At 37.1% G+C, this 20,085-nt stretch overlaps 1 protein-coding gene across 1 annotated transcript in view; it reads left to right on the forward strand.

Moving 5' to 3' along the window:
• scn8aa (sodium channel, voltage gated, type VIII, alpha subunit a) overlaps positions 1–20,085 on the forward strand; it is a 57,690-nt gene that overhangs the window by 19,521 nt on the left and 18,084 nt on the right. Inside the window, exons 4-20 of the mRNA XM_016495882.1 lie at positions 1,442–1,531; positions 1,670–1,798; positions 2,095–2,186; positions 4,716–4,937; positions 5,427–5,490; positions 5,681–5,822; positions 8,017–8,223; positions 8,445–8,732; positions 9,365–9,637; positions 11,249–11,384; positions 11,621–11,859; positions 13,122–13,295; positions 14,095–14,451; positions 15,841–16,311; positions 16,852–16,969; positions 17,071–17,225; positions 18,913–19,086. Of these exons, the coding sequence (XP_016351368.1) occupies positions 1,442–1,531; positions 1,670–1,798; positions 2,095–2,186; positions 4,716–4,937; positions 5,427–5,490; positions 5,681–5,822; positions 8,017–8,223; positions 8,445–8,732; positions 9,365–9,637; positions 11,249–11,384; positions 11,621–11,859; positions 13,122–13,295; positions 14,095–14,451; positions 15,841–16,311; positions 16,852–16,969; positions 17,071–17,225; positions 18,913–19,086 (3,331 nt within the window). The remainder of the gene's footprint in view (positions 1–1,441; positions 1,532–1,669; positions 1,799–2,094; positions 2,187–4,715; positions 4,938–5,426; positions 5,491–5,680; positions 5,823–8,016; positions 8,224–8,444; positions 8,733–9,364; positions 9,638–11,248; positions 11,385–11,620; positions 11,860–13,121; positions 13,296–14,094; positions 14,452–15,840; positions 16,312–16,851; positions 16,970–17,070; positions 17,226–18,912; positions 19,087–20,085) is intronic.

The raw sequence follows: 20,085 nt of genomic DNA on the forward strand, positions 1-20,085 counted from the left end.
CCACTGTGGGACTGTAACAGCATATCAGTGGGTGTAGATGTAGGTGTGAATTTTAGATGCACGGCAACTGTTTTATTTGACAGTAGAGATGCCAAATAGAGAGAGAAAATGGTGGAGCTCTGTCGCCTGTTTTCAGCATATTGTGTCCTGTTTTGATGCTGAAACCCATGGCCAAGAACGTATGCCGTGCAGCAGCAGTCTCCCTATTGGCCAATATAGCACAATTTAAAAATGTGCTTTCTCTCCAACCATATATTCAGATTGTGATGTCAGTCATGCCACATTAACTTGCAGCTCATTCATAAAACAAATACAGACAGAGCCATTGCTGTTAATATTGAGCTGAATGAAAACAAAAATGTTCAAACATATATCAATGAGATTTGAACTGTAATGCTATGCCCTGTCCTGCGAGGACTGTTTGACTAATTTGATGGTTAATGTAGTTGTAGTCCAAACAAAAACATTTTAACTGCCTACATAAATGACACAAATGTGACCCTGGAGCACAAAAGCAGTCTTAAGTCGCTGGGGTATATTTATAGCAATAGCCAAAAATACATTGTATGGGTCAAAATTTTTGATTTTTCTTTTATCCCAAAAATCATTAGGACATTAAGTAAAGATCATGTTCCATAAAGATATTTTGTAAATTTCCTACTGTAAATATATCAAAACTTAATTTTTGATTAGTAATATGCATTGCTAAGAACGTCATTTGGACAACTTTAAAGGCGATTTTCTCAATATTTCGATTTTTTTTGCACCCTCAGATTCCAGATTTTCAAATAGTTGTATCTCGACCAAATATTGTCCTATCCTAACAAACCATACACCAATGGAAAGATTATTTATTCATCTTTCAGATGATGTATAAATCTCAATTTCGAAAAATTGACCCTTATGACTGGTTTTGTGCTCCATGGTCACAAATGAGCTGAAAACTCCCTGTTATGATCTAAGGGCTAGAGCTGGGCGATTTATTGAATATACACAATTTATTACCGTTTTTTTTTTGTGAATACTGAAATCATTCCAACGTGTTATTTGTTGTTACAGTATATGATATTTTATATGATATTTTTATATATAATTTTGTTAATATTATATATTCAGTTTTGTTAAATAAGTGTTTGTCTGATACTGTAAATATGCAAATGTTATACCTCTTGCATTAAACATTTTAATCTACTTTGCAAAAGTGGCTGTTTGGTTCAATATATAGATGTATATTAAATATTGTAATAAAGCTACAAAAAAAAAAAGATATTGAAATATAAATATTGCCTAGCCCGGGCAGTGCTTTACAACTAGCCACAATTCACTATTTTCTGTCTGTATTTGGCATTCTGTTATTGAGTGTCCTGATATTTATTTTTACAAAGTAAAATGCTTTTGTTTTGTTGTGTAATATCTCAGAATTTCCTTAACTGATACCCACAGTATTCAGCATGTTCATTATGTGTACGATTTTGACCAACTGTGTGTTCATGACTTTTAGTAATCCTCCTGAGTGGTCCAAACAAGTAGAGTAAGTATTGATCCTAACCACAGCTTGCCTCATAACAAGCCATTGCCACACAAAATGTAAATAAATATACACATTAAAAATATAAAGCAGATTTTAGTTCCATTTTTTTTATCCAGTTACTTTTGCTCTTTCCTTCAGGTATACCTTCACTGGAATTTATACATTTGAATCAACTGTAAAAATCATTGCCCGTGGATTCTGTATAGATGATTTCACATTCCTTAGAGATCCATGGAACTGGCTGGATTTCATGGTCATCTCAATGGCGTAAGTATTCTGTCATTTATGTAATTATGAACCTTGTCTGATTTGTGAGCTATCATTCGGTTAATATCAAATCATAAAAAATAAGTAATCTGTAATCCCAGGTAAGAGAGTGTGTGGGCGGGAGGGGTCGGTGTTAGGTGTACGTGTGTGTATCTTGGTTTTCTTTTCCTTCCTTCCCCCTCGTAGTGGACAGGCTCTGTGAGTGGCGTACCTCCTAGTGGTTCGTTGGCGTGGTGGTGTTCTTGGTGTGTTTGTGGTTGTCATTGGTGTCTGTGTGTGATCCTCCCTTATTTCAGATATGTAACAGAGTTTGTGGACCTGGGGAATGTATCTGCGCTGAGAACATTCAGAGTTCTCCGAGCATTGAAAACTATCTCTGTCATTCCAGGTGAGACGCAGTTTTGACGCTGAGGTTAACTTTCAGTGTGACCCCCTATTACTATTCAATTTTAAATCTTTTTTTTTTTTTTGGACTTTTCTTTATTTTTTTTTAGCAGAAATTTATTTGGAGAGGACCATTTAATGTGCTTTTTTCCAATCTCCAAAATGATCAAAAATGGTACTTACACATTTTTGATAGGCTTTGCAGTCTACTATCAATCTCCAGAGTCCTTTGGTTTCGACACCCTTTTGCCCCTTTAGAAACTTCAGAGCAGATTAGAAAGCTTTAGCAACCGAACCTCTGTAACCTCTTTCATGTAGGCAATAAACGTATCTGTGAACAAACCCTGAACTGGGTTGAACTCAAGCTACTATATTATTTGTAGGTTTGTTGTTGAGGTCTTGCTAAAGCAGATCTTTGTGTTACAAAAGGCAAATTTTATTTCAGATTTTAACAGTAAGGACTTTAGATAAAAGCTAATTGTAGAATTCACTAGTATGTGAGCTTGTATGTTTCAGGGGTACACAGTCTAAAAAACTATGGTATGAGGTATAGGTATGGTATAGGTATGAACACATTCATTTTGGTGATTAATATATATTAGGAAACAAATAGACCTTTACAAACTAGCCCCTGCCCTCAGAGCACTAGAGTATATATTTTTAACAAGCTATGTTTTATTCCCCAAAATGAAAATTGCATGGCTCTCAGTGAGTTCCCAAAGAATATACTTGATACTTACTTATGAAGACTGCCAAGCCTAGTTTGTGGACATATTTTATACTGCATGATGCTTTGGAATTCACATGCTTTTATAGTATTAGCCTACTAAGTGCTTGGCCGCCATATTTTTTTTAATCTATTTATTTATTTATTTATTTATTGACTAATCATTTTTCTTCACTTTTTTCCTTTATTTTGTATGAAACTCACAAATTGCACCTGGAAATAAAATAAGAATAGTGCAGATGGTTAAGGAAGAATGTTTTTTGTCTGTTTCAGATTTTTTTTTTCATTGTACCTGTGCAGTTGTTTTTATTTCCTTCAGAGGCCTTGCAAAAATGCCAGACCTTTAGCTTAATGTCTTGACACATTAGTATCATATGCAAGTAATTTTCAGTGAAATAACAGGATTTATTTAGCTGATAAAAGTTTTACTGCAAGTCATATTTGTCATCCTGTGTTATTTTCAGTAAGGCTATGAACTAAAGCCTACTCATCAAGTCTCTGAGCCCTGCAAGAGTTTTTGATGTTTTGGTCTGGTTTATGGGCAAGAGGATTGTAGCATATCAATACTAATTTGAGTGTCTACTGTCTTGAAGGTAAAGCAGCTCTTTTGTAATTGAGAGGGAGTTATGGAGGGGTCAGTGCAGTTCTGATGATGTTTAGCTCAGCATGTCTGGTGGAGCCTTGGAAGATTGGAAGATTTACACTGGAATTGTTTCTGTTCAGCCTTCGAGCTGAAATGACCTGCATGCAATCTTCACCCCCTAGTCCCTGCTTGCTTTACCTGCTTGCTTTATTCTCTCTATGTCATGGGATGTCAGGCTGTTCTCACTGTTTGAGGGAGCCCTCCCTTTATTGTCAAGAAAATTCCTTGAAGGTTATCCTTTGAGAACCTTAAACTTCTGTTTTGGAGTGCTGGAATTCAAAAATGTTTCAGGACTGATTTTTGCATTTCCTGAAATAATATATTATCTGTTGTAGGCATTTATTGAAACCACGTTTAAGCAGAATAGTAAGTTATTCATCTGAATAGTCCAAATGATGGGATGGCTCCCAAGCAGTATGTGTGTAAAGAAACTTAGTGTATTTTGTGGTTCTGTTATTTATACATTGTCATTCTGAATTAAAATAAGGATTCAAGGTATGATATTATGAAAAATTAATAATGAATAATTAAAAACATTAATTATGCTGAAGTGCACCCTTAAGCATCCATATCAGTGGTTCTCAACTGGTTTGGTTTCAGGAGCCAGATTTACATTTACAAACATGCAAAATTGGTTTCATACTCTCGGCAGCCAGTAATTTATCATACAAAACTCATTAGGCCAAAAACCATGTTTATGATGAAGGCATGTCAAGCATCATGTTCATGTTGCCATCGCTCTAAATTGGCTAGATTGTACCAAGTAACAGATGGTTTTTGAGTTTTATTGGATGCTTGGCCTACAATATCAACAACAAAAGATATAGGAAATGTTTTCTCCCTCTTTTAAAAAGTAACATATTTACTGTATAAATTGCATTCAGCTTACATTTGCATTTCCCTGCAATCAGAACATACCTGCACACCACCAGTTGAGAACCACAGATCTACATAATAGGTATACAAGACATTTACATGAAACATCAAGATAGCCTCACATCTAAAAAAAATGTGAATTCCTCACATCATGCCTTGAGACTCCATTTATACACTTCTGGGACTTGAACACACATGCAACTGTCTGTTCCTTTTTGTGTGTGTGTGTTTGTGTGCGTGTGTGCATATTTGGGCGTGTATGTGTGTGCATATTCAATATCTCAAAGGTCTGAAGACCATTGTTGGCGCTTTGATCCAGTCGGTGAAGAAGCTGTCAGATGTGATGATCCTCACCGTTTTCTGCCTCAGTGTCTTTGCCCTCATTGGTCTGCAGCTCTTCATGGGAAATCTGCGACAAAAGTGTGTCATCTGGCCCATCAACATCACAGAAATATACCAGGCCAATGGCACCCATGCATTCAACTGGGATGAGTACATCATGAATAAGAGTGAGCTTTTATTTAGTTTGTCAGACAAATTACAAAAATAGTTAGGTATGCACAATATATTTGTTTGTTGATTTTGCATTACTTTAACTGCCATGTAACTCTCACTTTTAAAGTTAATCTTGAATAAAAACAAAGAATTAACTACATTTATAATATTTAATAACTATAATATAACTACATACTGTATATTTCTAATTAGTTTATATTTAATATTTATAAATTAATCATTTAACACTGTTAAATATTTTTTTTAATTACTGCATTTTTTATACGTGTACATTATAATGTTGTGATGCCCATATTCGCTTGTAGCATTTAAATGATTGAGTAAAATTTTTAGTGTTTTATTTTTAATTTATACATATTAGTATTCAATTATAATATTGGATGTTTATCAGTTATCTGCCTTATCGGTATTGGCCATAATTTGAATGGCTTGAAAAGTACAAAATAGTCTAGTTAACATTCCCTGTCTCTTTTTGTCATCAGCCAATTTCTACTTCCTGCCGGACCAGCTGGATGCTCTTCTGTGTGGAAACAGCTCGGATTCAGGGTGAGTGTCTGGTCGTCGTCTTCACATCATAATTCCAAAACTATAAATTATGTAACATAGACATTTAGAAAATATAAACAACATTTACTTACTGAGATCTCACTGAGATTCTTCTCTGACAAACGTTGTATGCTAATCCATAGACTGGTGCCAAGTCATTATTGGGCTGTGTGCTCTTTTCCCCTCTCAGTCGCTGTCCTGAAGGCTACACATGCATGAAGGCTGGTCGCAATCCAAACTATGGGTACACCAGCTTTGACAGTTTTGGCTGGGCTTTCCTGGCTCTATTCCGCCTCATGACGCAGGACTTTTGGGAGAACTTGTACCAGCTGGTAAGGGTGTCGTCGTCTTTCTTCTTTCATCACATTCAGTCCCATTTAAAGATTTTTTTTCTCAGTAATCTGAAATTTGCTACTGAGCAAATAAATCATTTTGTGTATGTAAATAAAATTTAAATGGCTAAATTATACTGATCCAACTTTGCACAATTAAATAGTTGCATTTAATTATTTGCATTTAGCATGTAAATTAAACAAACTAAATCAAACCAAACAGGTACCCTTATGCCTTTTATACTTAATACTACATATGTAAAGAACAGGAAATGATATGTAATTAGCATCTGTGATGATCTGGATCTCTCTAACTTCTTTTTCCCAGTTATTATGTTGCAATTGGTTGCATTTTCATAAGTTCAATGTGCTTCGTTAACTGTAACTTTAATTCATGCATGGAGAAGTGTTTAGGATGAGCCACAATAAGTATGCCCTCGTTCTGCAGGATGCACACAAACACACTGAACCCTTTGGGATCAGAAGCAGTAATGGACAGCTAGAAGACTAAATAGTAGAACACTAAATATAACCTGAGCCCTAGTTGAATCTGTACTCTTACATGTAGGTACAAGCATAGGCATCTAGACTCCCTGTCTTTTAGCTCAGCACCCCTAAAATCTGTGATTACCTCTCCTGTCCTGGCTGAAGTAAAGTATCATACTATTTCCTTCAAAATCCTCTTCTTACTAATGAAAAATATTTGAAGCTTGTTACATTACATATTGTCCTTGCATTTAGTCAGAAAGAGCCTTAGGCACATAGAGGTTATATAGGTTATATAGCCATAAAGCAGCAATAATTGGTATTAGTGCAGTTCTCCACACACAGCTATTTCAGATTTGTCCCATCATGGGTGGATTTCCTCATCCTTATACTCTTTGTTCTAGTGTAATCACAAAATAAAATATATTATTGAGGCATCTCAGGGTGCCAGTGGCTGCCTTATGCCAGTCTATTTAAAAGAACACATGTATGAATGTATGTCAAGTCAAGTCACCTTTATTTGTATAGCGCTTTATACAATACTGATTGTGTCAAAGCAGCTTTATAGTGTCAAGCAGGAAGATAGTTTGTCAATAATGCAAGAAGACAATAACAAAGAGTAATTTTTCCAGCTAAAGTCAGTTCATTGATGATTCAGTAATGTCATCATCCAGTTCAGCTCTCTTCCAATAGTGTGCTATCAGTCAGTCAAGCGTCCCCAACTAAGCCAAGCCAAAGGCGACAGTGGCAAAAACTCCATCAGTGACAGAAATGGACCTAAAAAAACCTTGGGAGAAACCAGACTCAGTCGGGGGGCCAGTTCTTCTCTGGCCAGATGAAACCAGCATGGTGTGGTTTAATTCCAGCCTGCAACACAGGTGCAGAGGACTTGTCTGGTGCCCGTGGTCTTCAAGGCGCCGCTGGTCGTCAAGGTGATGAGGTCTTCGCAGGGTATCTGTCTCTGGGGCGCATCTAGTTGACATGGTCTCCGCTGACATTCAGGGCTGTAGAGGTCGTCTCTAGGTGCTGATCCATCATCTGGCCTCGATATGGACTGGATCTGGGTGGCTACGGTGACCATCTGATCTGGATAATGACTGGATCCGTATGGCTACGGTGACCTCGGAATAAGAATGAAAGAGCATAGATATTAGCATAGCATAGATGCCATTCTTCTAACAATGTAACGAGTACATCGGATGTTATGGGAAGTGTTCCCGGTTGAACTAATTAATGCAGCCTAACAATCCTTTAATGGATTTGAATTATAGAAATGTGATAGTGTATTATGTGTATGCCAGGTTGGGCGTTAAATAGGAAAAGGATCTGCCGGCCGCAGTTGATTTTGATATTCTAGGTATTATCAAATGGCCAGAGTTTTGAGATTGCAGCGGACGTGAAGGACTATAATGCAATATGAGCTCTCATTACAGAGCATTCATATGTATGTGTATTTGCATTCTTTGCACAAGTAGGTCAAACAGAAGCAACTGAGGCTCAGAATAATGAATTGAAATTTGCATTTTTCCGGCGAGTTACATCTCTACCACATGTATATCAGTGAAATAGTATGGATAAAATCCCTGAAAATTATGTTAAGGAATGTTTAGAAATTCTTCTCTGTGTGTGTGGAAAACAAACAATTTTCTATAGTGATGTATGAATGCTCTGTAATATAAGATGCTTCTGATCTGTCCCTCATCCACAGACCCTGAGAGCAGCGGGGAAAACATACATGATTTTCTTTGTGCTGGTAATCTTTGTTGGCTCATTCTACCTTGTGAATCTGATCCTGGCTGTGGTGGCCATGGCATATGAGGAACAGAACCAGGCCACTATGGAAGAGGCGGAGCGAAAGGAGGTGGAGTTTAAAGCCATGCTCGAACAGCTGAAGAAACATCAGGAGGATGCGCAGGTCAGGCAATGTTTTAATGCTGATAATAAGGGTCATTTTTCATAATTTGAAGTGTGTTATGGTGTAATGTTTGCCTGATGTAATTTGGTGGTTGCTTTACATTTCATGTTTCATTTCTAATTGTGGAATTTTTATATTTCAAATTTGATTTTGTTACTACGATCAAAACCGAATCAGAGTAATTTAGATTAATGAATGATTGATACATTTTGTGACGGCAGGCAAACGCCATGGCGACATCGGCGGGGACGGTGTCTGAGGATGTGGTGGAGGATGATGGTGATGGAGGTGGGAACTTGTCCTGCAGCTCATCTGAGATGTCTAAACTCAGCTCTAAGAGTGCTAAAGAACGACGCAACCGCAAGAAGAAGTGGCGGCAGAAAGAGCAGGACAAGGAGAAAGGGGACAGTGAGAAGTTTGTCAAATCAGAATCGGATGATGGAAGCAGGAGGAGCAGATTCCGTTTCACTGACAACCGCTTAGGACGTAGGAGTTCTATAATGAACCAGGTAAAGAATGACTTGTTTTTTTTTTTTTGTACAAAACAAGGTCTTAAAAACAAACAAATGGTCTGTGAAAGACAAATGGCATAGAAAAATATTCAGACAACTGTTTTATTTATTTTATAACTAATAACTTCTATTATATTACATTTTTGTGTCCTTGTCACCATCATTTTTTATTTGATATACAAAAATTAGATATAATTAATATGAAAAATTAATTGAACAATTAATAATAAAATTAATGAAAATAAATACAGATATATAAATAAACTGTACCAGGAAAAACTGTAACAAGTTTGTAGTTGGTGATTAACTTAGTTATCAAACATTCATGAAAAATATTTGCTTGGTCATTTTATTCTTAAAATAACTTTGTTAGAATTGTGAAAAAGCAGTTTTTGTACTGTTTTTATATTTCTTTCATATACTGTTTCATATTTATTTTTAAGATCTTTTAGGTGGGAAAAGCCAAAAAAAAATAAAAATACACCCATTTCGTGGCCCTGTTGCATTTAAGAAGTAATTGAAAACGTTCCTAATGTCTGTGCCTAATGTCCAACATTTGACTGTCAAGAGCAGAGTGTGTAAAACCAAAGATGTCAACTTTTCAATCTCTCTGTCTTTCCTGCCTCCAGTCTCTGCTCAGCATCCCAGGCTCACCATTCCCTTCAAGACGCAACAGTAAGAGCAGCATCTTCAGCCGCTGTAAGGACGGAGGCTCGGAGAACGAGTTTGCAGATGATGAGCACAGCACGGTTGAGGAGTACGACGAGCGGCGCGATTCGTTCTTAAGCCCCCAACGTCGCAGCAGCTACACTGGATACTATGGCAAGCGCAACAGCACTGTGGATTGCAATGGAGTGGTCTCTCTCATCGGGCCGGGGCCTGGCGGACGCCTACTGCCTGAGGTGATAATAGATAAGGCAGCCACTGACGACAGCGTAAGAAAGTTTAAGAGTAGATCAGTCTAGGCATGGGCATTATCCTGAACCTTGGCTCTCTCTCTGTTTGGCTCTTTTTCTCTTTCTGATGCATTTGTGAAATTGTTATTTTGACTTTACTCTAAAATTAGCTCTCTTTCAGTTGAGGACTGCTTTCAAAGCCTGTGTGATATGCTGCCCTCCTACGCCAGTTTGAAATTAGTGAACAAGCTGCTAACTATATATAGTCCTCAGTATTTGAACCACTAAGATTTATGAAACTGAGTTTTCATATACTACCATTCAAACGTTTGGGGTTGGAAAGATTTTTTTATGTTTATGTTAAGTCAAACAGTAATACTGTGAAATATTATAATATTTTAAATAATTGTTTTCTATTTTAATGTATTGCCTGCAATGGCAAAACTGAATTTTCAGCAGCATTCAGTGTCATATGATCCTTCAGAAATCATTCTAATATGCTGATTTGGTGCATTAAAACATTTTTTATTATCGATGTTGAAAATGGTTGTGCTGCTTAGTATCTTTATGGAAGCGATTCTTTGATGACTGGAAAGTTAAATAGAACAGCATTTATTTGAAATAGAAATCTTTTGTAGCATTATAAATGTCTTTAATTTTCCCTTTTGATCAATATAATGCATCTTTGCTGAATAAAAGTATTAATTTCTTTTAAAAAAATCTTACTGACCCCAACATTTTTAATGGTAATGTATGTCTTAGTAGTAGAAATTAGCATCTCATTACACATTCACCCCACAAGCAAAATCTTTCTTCATTATTTATTTAATTATTTTTTAACATATGTGTCAACTTAATATCCTTTGTAATTGTATTTCATTTTATATTCATGTAAATGTGAATTAACCATGAAGTGATTCCGCTTCCACCCTCCAGCCTTCAGTTCTCTTTTCATATTTTCTCTTTTTTTTTTTTTTTGTACATGTTAGTTAGCATAGTAGTCTGCTAGCTTAATGAATCCTATAGAGGTCTGGTACAGCTTCATATCTTCAGCATGATGTTAATGGATCATGATACTTATTCTTTTCCTCTCTTGACTTCTTTGACTGAATGCATGCTGATGCATGCTGACTGGATCTCCTAAAATCTGGAGATGCAGGGGCTTCAGATGAGAGGAGGAGGGGAGCAGAGGACAATGGTAGATTTATAATATGATAAACTTGAATAAGTTACTAATTCATAGCTTTTCCAGCATTGGATATTTTATAAAACATAAACAAAAAACATAGCTGGCTGTTTCAATTGGCCAAACGAGTGAACATTTTGATAACATCGCATGTTAATCACATGCTTATGTTAGGAATATGTATCGCCGAATGCTAATGACAAATACCCATGAATCTCCACCCTACCTTCTCTATTGTGAGAGCCCAGCATGTTTCCGCTTTAATGCATTCAAATTAAAAATGGTTTCTTTGGGCAAAATATGTGGAAAAAAAATCTTCTCCTAACCAACCTTTCTTTAACTAGCACTGTGATGCAGATATTTTTTCCCCCCAGTCATTGGCTGCAATGTTGTGATGGTAATGTTTAACCTCAATGTTGATCTCTTGACAGCCAACCACTGATCTTGAAATTAAGAAGAAGCTCTCAGGCTCTCTAATGGTTTCCGTAGAGCAGCTTAACACATCATTCGGGCGCAAGGAGCGAGCCAACAGTGTCATGAGTGCAGTAACAAACACATTGGTTGAGGGTATGTCCATATTTTGTAACCTAAGAAATGTATTTCTTCTTCTTCAAAAAAAATAAGAGGAAATCTGTTACCATGGTTACCATACTTTTTTCACTTCCAGAATTGGAAGAGTCTCAGAGGAATTGTCCACCATTTTGGTACAAATTTGTTGTAACCTAAGAAATGTATTTCTTCTTCTTCTTCAAAAAATAAGAGGAAATCTGTTACCATGGTTACCATACTTTTTTCACTTCCAGAATTGGAAGAGTCTCAGAGGAATTGTCCACCATTTTGGTACAAATTTGCCAACAAGTTTCTTATCTGGGAGTGCGGCCCTGTTTGGATGAGGGTTAAGGAGATTGTGAACCTGATTGTGATGGACCCTTTTGTAGACTTGTCTATCACCATTTGTATTGTGCTGAATACTCTCTTCATGGCCATGGAGCATTACCCTATGACGGAGAATTTTGAGCATGTGCTGTCTGTCGGAAACCTGGTAAGGATTCTACTTAGCCCCTCCAGAAAACCTTATTCTTTTTTTCCCCCAAGAGTCTTTGAATTAAAATTCTGAATTAAAATAATTCTTTAGTTTAGTTGCTTGATAAAACCGTGCCCCTCCCCCACGGCTTATATTTTTGTAGTCTCTGCAGGGACGTTGTTGGAACACTCAAAGCCATTTTTATGCCTGGCGTAGAGACCGTGCTAAGCTACTGGCTGAGTGTGGTGGTGCAGAGCCAGCATAAATATTTCATGTAGCCTAATCGATGAGCAGCTCTAAAATGGTGGCGTTTTCACAGTTCTAGGAGCTTGATGTTTAATGCTTGTAAAATTATAAACATTGCAGAGAAGAACAGATTATCTTTCCCACTTATGAACCAAATTGCTTTTTATATTATATTGCCAAGTGATACCAAGACCGTTAGGAGTCATAAATCCACTCTGTCAGTGCAGTGACATACACCAACCACAAATCATGATTTTCTAAGTCACGTGACCTGCCTTGTGGAGTAAATCATGTGCGTGCAATAGTGAGGCCTCTCAATGAAATTTCAGCTTTGCTGACATGGTAATATGATGATGCAAGTATTCCAACTTCAGTACACCTGTGAGCGCTCTGTTGTCACGGTAGCGGGGGCAAACTGGGACGGAGCAGGTTGTGGCTGTGCAGGTGGCAGCGTGACTCGTGTTCGCTGGCTGTGCAGACACGCGGCAGACCTCCTGGAGTCGAGGCCACCTTGTACCCTCCCCCAGTTCACACACCTTTAGGGTGATTAACTGCACCCTTCAGCTGTGACAGCAGGATGATCTGTTTAGCACTTTGAACGTCACAGAGTCTTGTGGCAATTTGTCAGGGAGTTATTGTAAATGTGTAGGCCATGATTTGGTTGCTTCTAGGTGTCATGCAATGTCAGGAAAGAGCTGGTGTGTTATAGATAAAATGCAAGTCATAACTGCGCTGCTTATGTGTCTTTTATCAGTTGGTTGATATCGGATTGCTTTTATAAATTAGTCTGGCTTGTTAAATTGAGATTTTTTTTATTGAACAAAGCACACAATAAAGCAACATTACATAGTAGCTTATACAAAGGAAAGAACCAATGACACACATACGTACACGTACAAAAGAAAAAGAAATGACAACAAAAATATATTGATATATTTTTCTTGTAATGTTATGGAGGGAAAAAATCAAATAAGTCTGTCTCAGAGTGGTATGTTTGTCACCAATCTGTGTGACTTTTATTTTCTTTCTTCCAGGTGTTTACTGGTATCTTCACTGCCGAAATGTTTGCCAAACTGGTTGCAATGGACCCATACTACTATTTCCAGGAAGGCTGGAATATTTTTGATGGCTTTATCGTGAGCTTGAGTTTAATGGAGTTGGGCTTGGCCGATGTAGAAGGTCTTTCTGTGCTGAGATCATTCCGATTGGTAAACATTTTTATTGCTTCAGATCTTTGATGTGTGTGCATGTGCTATTGCATTGTTTAAGAAATAATGTGAATCAGGGAACAAATTCAGTGGTTAAAGTTGGCATGAAATGGAAAATGACCCTGTTTTTTAATTGCATCTTATTGTGAACGATTCATCAGTGCATATGTTTTATTCATACGTATGTTTTATTCAATCAACAACTGATCCCTGCCCTACATTTTTGTTTTTGAATAAGCCGTTTCACTCGAATGTACATCACAATACAGTGTAAAATATTTTTTGCTACTTCCGTTACATTGCAACTTTAATGCTTATTTAAACAAATTTTGAGTGCCATGCTCTTAGTGTTGTCAACCGCACTGTATGAATGCATATACAATATGTCATTTATGACATTTCCATTATTTTGTCATCATTTGATTAATTTCTGCTTCCAGTACCAATAAAAAAGCATAAACACAGATATCAAATAAAATTCTGTTTAGCACCTTCTTTCTGCGGGCGGTAATAGCACAACGTTAATTGCATCAGGCAGATCGTGAGTATAATAAACTTAATTTACATAGAAAGGAGGTGTGTTTGAAAAGAATGACCGTTATTTTATTTTAATACAGCAAAATTATTTTAAAGCATTCAGAGTCTGGTTAAACTGGATTGTGGGTGGTTAGTGTATAAGACATAATAAGTGGCATAACTCTTTTTTTTGTTTTCAATAGCACACATTCGAAGAATAATATTGAATGTTCATGGTACTGAATGTTCATGTTTTAATTCTACTTGTGCTCCCTTTTAACAGCTGAGAGTTTTTAAACTGGCTAAGTCATGGCCCACCCTCAACATGCTGATAAAGATCATCGGTAACTCAGTGGGAGCTTTGGGGAACCTGACCCTGGTGTTGGCCATCATCGTCTTCATCTTCGCCGTGGTGGGCATGCAGTTGTTTGGGAAGAGCTACAAGGACTGTGTGTGTAAGATCGCTGAAGATTGTGAGCTGCCCCGCTGGCACATGAATGACTTCTTTCACTCATTCTTAATCGTGTTCCGGGTGTTATGTGGAGAGTGGATTGAGACCATGTGGGACTGTATGGAGGTGGCTGGACAGGGAATGTGTCTCATCGTCTTCATGATGGTCATGGTCATAGGAAACTTGGTGGTAAGTGTTCTTTAGATGCAGAAAATGCATTTTTGTCATGGAATTTGAGCTAAGTTGTACTGAAAACTGCTGAAATGGAGATAAACTCAAGATTTAGGTTTCTATCCATCTGTTGAAAGTTCAGGTAACCAAAGCTTAAAAGATCCAAAAAGGTTATAAAAGTGGGTTATATTAATCCAAATGAATCGAACAGTTTAATCCAAGTCAAGTGAAGAGATACAATCGCTTCATATGATTAACATTCAGTTTAGGCTTTTATTCACAATTAAACACAAATACATTGAAACATACACATTAAAACACACCTTTATGCTTGCCTGGTGTTTTCTTTCTCTTCATCTGAATTAATGTATGGTTGCATGTTATATGTACTGTAGATGTGTGTATCTATATTATTTATATTACATTATTATATTTGCGTTATTCTGTCTGACCTAAGATGAACCAAATAAAAGCAAAAAAACACCCCTTAGATTAAAATGAAATTCTCTTTATGATGCCTTTATAACCTTTTGGGGTCTTTTAAGCTTTGGTTACTTGAACTTTCAATGGAGGGAGGAATCTCTCAGGTTTCATAAAAAAATATATTAATTTGAAATCTTTTGGGTTTGGGACCACGTGAAAGTGAGTAAATGATGACAGAGTTTAAATTTTTGGGTGAACTATCACTTTAAAAATAAAAATTGTATCAGTATGCCTGAGTATATGATGCATAAAATGCCTCCAAAAGCAGCTGTCTTGATAATTTGAGGCTAAGTTATATTACTTTTCTCTCACACTGATTACAATTCAATATATTAAAAGGATAGTTAATCCAAAAATTACCCAAAATTTTGTCATTATTTACTAACCTTCTTGTTGAATCAAACCCCATAAGACAACATAATTTTTATTGAAACCTTAGAGGTTTCTATCCCTCTATTGAAAGTCCAGGTAACCAAAACTTAAAAGATCCAAAAAGGTTATAAAGGTGGGTTATATTAATCCATATGAATCGAGTAGTTTAATCTAAGTCATGTTAAGAGATACGATCGCTTTATATAATTAGTATTTAATTTAGGCTTTAATTCACATTTAAACACACATACACAGACTTTGACAGAATTTCCTTTTTGAAGGATTCTCTTTATGATGACTTTATAACCTTGTTGGTTCTTTCAAGCTTTGGTTAAAATAACTAAAATTAACTTTTTAATTTGAGGTCTTTTGGGTTTGAGAACACATGAAGGTGAATAAATGATGAACATTTTTTTTTTGGGGTGAACCATCACTTTAAAAATTGTGCCTATGTAAATGATGCATTAAATGTCTCCAAAGGCAGCTGACTAGGTTTTGAACTGATTTTAATTTGAGACTAAGTTTATATTACTTTTCTCTCACACTGATCAGGTCTTGAATCTGTTCCTTGCCTTGCTGCTGAGCTCATTCAGCGCAGACAACTTGGCAGCTTCTGATGATGATGGTGAGATGAACAACCTGCAGATTTCAGTTATTCGCATTAAGAAGGGAATTGCCTGGGTGAAGGTCAAAGTTCGAGAACTGGTCAACAACATCCTCGGGAGGAAGGCCACAGATGAGGCCAAGCCGCTAGATGACATGTACGACCGGAAGCTGAACTGTATTGCCAATCACACAGGCGTGGACATCAGCCGTGACCTGGACTATCAGAAAAATGGCAACGGAACCACCAGTGGTATTGGCAGTAGCGTGGGCAAGTACATGATTGATGACGACCACATGTCCTTCATCCACAACCCCAACCTGACCGTATGCGTGCCCATCGCCGTGGGCGAGTCAGACTTTGAGAATCTCAACACAGAAGATTTCAGTAGCGAGTCTGAAGCTGAGGGCAGCAAAGAAGTGAGTATGCAGAAGAGCTGATGCTGTGATGCTTTTAGGCTTTGACCTAGTTGCTAATGGGTGAAATGTAATACCCTGTGGTTATTGATTTGGCCTTAGGAGTAAATGCTCATTCTAAACTGAGGTATTTGTTAATTTTTGACCATGATATTGATATATATGAAGTAAAGTGCAGTGTATTGTTTTAAAATGATGTTCAAACGTGTGTAGGCCATTTAGAGCACTGTATTGTGAAACATGAATACAGAGGCTTGTCATTTCATTTTTAGAGCTAGAGTGTGTCATAGCAAAGCAAAACAGAATTGCAAAAATAGTGATGAGGTTCAAACTGGTTTACAAACTCCTTTTCTTGTCTGCCATTGGTCTGGCAAACATATAGTCCAGTACTAAACTCGTGCTATTTATTGTTCTGTTTGAGCATCCTGAGTTTGTGTTTTAATAGTGCAGTTACAATTTTTGCGTTGAACATTGTTTTTGCTTTGCTATTTTAATTTTTTAACATCAAGAAATGACACTTGTGACCTCTCACTTCTGAATTAGTTGGATGACATCAGCTCTTCAGAAGGCAGCACTATAGATATTAAACCAGAGGTAGAGGAAGCGGTGGTGGTGGAGGCAGTAGAGGAATATGTTGACCCTGAAGCTTGCTGGACTGAAGGTAAAAGGGCTCATAGATTTCTCTTTGCAGATGTAAATTTTTTTTATATAGAAACTGTAATGGATTGTGAGAACAGAAGTATAATGTGTGCCATTTTGCAGCTTGTGTGGCCCGCTACAAGTGTTGTGATGTGCCCATCACGGAGGGCTGGGGTAAGAATTGGTGGTTCCTCCGGAAGACCTGCTATCTCATTGTGGAGCACAACTGGTTTGAAACCATCATCATCTTTATGATCCTCCTCAGTAGTGGAGCATTGGTGAGAATGTACACAAACACACAAATTTCTTCTAGGGACGTACACAAGTACTGTGTTCTATATTTAACTACTTGAGAAGGAAAAAAAGCTACTTAAATATTGCATATTGATTTACTGTAGCTTACTGTAGTTTGGGATTCTAACATGTGGTGTTCTAATTAGGGGTGTAATGATATTCAAACCAAACCGAAAAACCACGATACGTATCGTGGTACTCTCTGTACATGCCGTGGTCTGAAATCAGAAATGCCCATCTCAGTGAGTATCCTAGTAAATGTAGTTGGTTCTTAAGTGAACATGAACAGCTGAGAAAGAAACCAGACACAAACCGTTCGCGACGCAATGTCAAAAGACAATAGAAGCCATTATAATCAGTGATATTGTCTACACAGGATGCGGCACAGCACGACAAATCCCCGAAAGTAAACGGATTCCCCGTTCTATTTCTAGTCCAAGTAACGGCCACGGTGTTGACTACTTCAAGCTGCTGCAGTGTAGATACGGTGTTAAAGTGATCGACACAGAATTCCAATAATCCTGCTGTTGTGCGTTTTTTAATGTTGATCAAAGAAAATAGGACAAAGAAAAAAACAGTCACTCACTACTCTTGAACTTTAAAAAATATATAAAGACTATAGTGTTATTTGATTAGCATAATTTATTAAATTTCTGTTCGCTACCTGAAAATCACTGTTAGACCTGCCTGAAATACACAGTTTCTATTTCTATCTTTGTTGTATAGTAGGCTATTTTGTGCTATTGCTTGTAATTTGATTTGCTCTTATTTTACAACTGACTATTTACTAATCTTTAAAAATATAGCCTATTAAATGTATATTGTTTAAGTTAGTAGTTTTATCAGGTAAATCAGGTAAAATTTTGGTGTCATAACCGCCTGTGTTTTTTTTTCCGTGGCTGGTAAAAAATATTTCTGGCCGGTAAATTTCCTTAAGTCACCGGTCATTGGCAGGTCTGGCAAAAAGTTAGTTTTAGGCCCTGGTTACACCCGTAGTTCTAATATTAAAAACATGCTTGGCAGGGCTGGCAAAAAGTTAGTTTTAGGCCCTGGTTACACCCGTAGTTCTAATATTAAAAACATGCTTGTTTTTTGTACTTAAAATAAAAAAATAAATAGTACATCGGTGGCAAATTATTTTCATTATGTTTTGGATTCTGCCTGATCATTGCATTAATGTTCATGTGAGGTATATATAATGTGAGGTTCAAGCAGGCATTGCCTCATTGTAGAGGCCTGGCGCCAGAGCTGCACTGCTGGGTGATGTGATTAATGGACTGGACTATTCATCCAGTTGGATCTATTTCTGGCACTGGAAATGTCCCTGGCTTTAGCACTGCTAATGTTGCCAAAAAAGGAATGTAATAGAATCAGGGATCTTGCCTTATACAATTGCTTTTTGAAAGCTGACTCTGTTTTTAACTTAATTATTGCACCAAGAAGTAGCCTTCTGTTCAGTTGTTTCCCCAGATATTGTTGTGCAATGATAATAATAATAATAATATCACTATTATTATTATTATTATTATTAATCTGTGTTTTTATATTTAAACTGAAATATTACAGCATACTCTTCTTTAGTTTTTGAATTGAAATGAAACCCACTGAGAGGTATTGTCAGCAGCGGATAGTACTTGTTGTGTTGATGCAACCATATGTAATCCGCTGCAGGCTTTTGAGGATGTGTACATTGAACAGAGAAAGACAATCCGTATCATTCTGGAGTATGCTGACAAGGTCTTTACCTACATCTTCATATTGGAGATGTTATTGAAGTGGGTGGCCTACGGTTTTGTGAAGTACTTCACCAACGCCTGGTGCTGGCTGGACTTCTTCATTGTTGACGTAAGTCTACTATTTCATTTGTGCTATGTTTGTTGTCAGTTTTTATAAATGCCCTTGACATACACATTTTGTTAATGGGTTCCATCCTGCCAAAAGCAATATCTGACTAGTGTTAAATGGTATCATAACCTGAATCAGAACATATTTCCTTTCTAATATGAAGCTATGTGGAGCAAGATTTTGGGCCAATGAGGCATCAGTGCGTGTGGAGCCAAGCAGCATGACATGACACATGTATGGCCGAACATGAAAGGGATTTGATGTTTTGTTGATTTGAAAGTCACTTTATTGTGTTGAGCCTAGTTAAGAAAGGGTTAGCTCAAGGCTTTTGTTGCCTGCTAGTAGAAGTTAATGAAGACTCTGATTGATGAGTTGCATGGTTCTCATATCAGTCAATAGATTTGAACACGTCTGTAAAATTCTATGATAATTGTAATTCAAGCATTTTTGCACAGGAGAGCAGTGGAATTATCCTGGACTAGGACAAAAACAGTATAAGTGTCAGTAGCCAGACCAGAACAATAAATTATCTAATGCTCAACATGGCAACAGAAAGTCTCGCCTTTCAGTTAAAAGAGCCAATTGCCTCTTTGATAGTGTTAGATTCATCTAGAACAAACATGAACTGAACCAGCCTGAAAATGCTTGATTTGCTTAAAGGGGTCATATGATGCGATTTCAATTTTTCCTTTCTCTTTGGAGTGTTACAAGCTCTTGGTGCATAAAGAAGATCTGTAAAGTTGCAAAGACTAAAGTCTCAAATCCAAAGAGATATTCTTTATAAAAGTTAAGAGTCAGCCACGCCTACCTAAAACGGCTCGTTCTAACACGGCCCCACATATCTACGTCGCTATGTGGGAAGATTTGCATAACGCCGCCCAAATGTTCATGCAAAGAAAGAAGGCGTGACTTTTATTCTTGCTGCAGTTTTGTTGTTGCCGCCGCCATGTCGTAAAGACGCTGTGTGCTTCGTTGTGAAAGCGAAACTACTTTGTTTGG

This window comes from Sinocyclocheilus anshuiensis, unplaced genomic scaffold (assembly GCF_001515605.1).
Source record: "Sinocyclocheilus anshuiensis isolate Anshui unplaced genomic scaffold, SAMN03320099.WGS_v1.1 scaffold234, whole genome shotgun sequence".
NCBI classification, from domain to species: Eukaryota; Metazoa; Chordata; class Actinopteri; order Cypriniformes; family Cyprinidae; genus Sinocyclocheilus; species Sinocyclocheilus anshuiensis.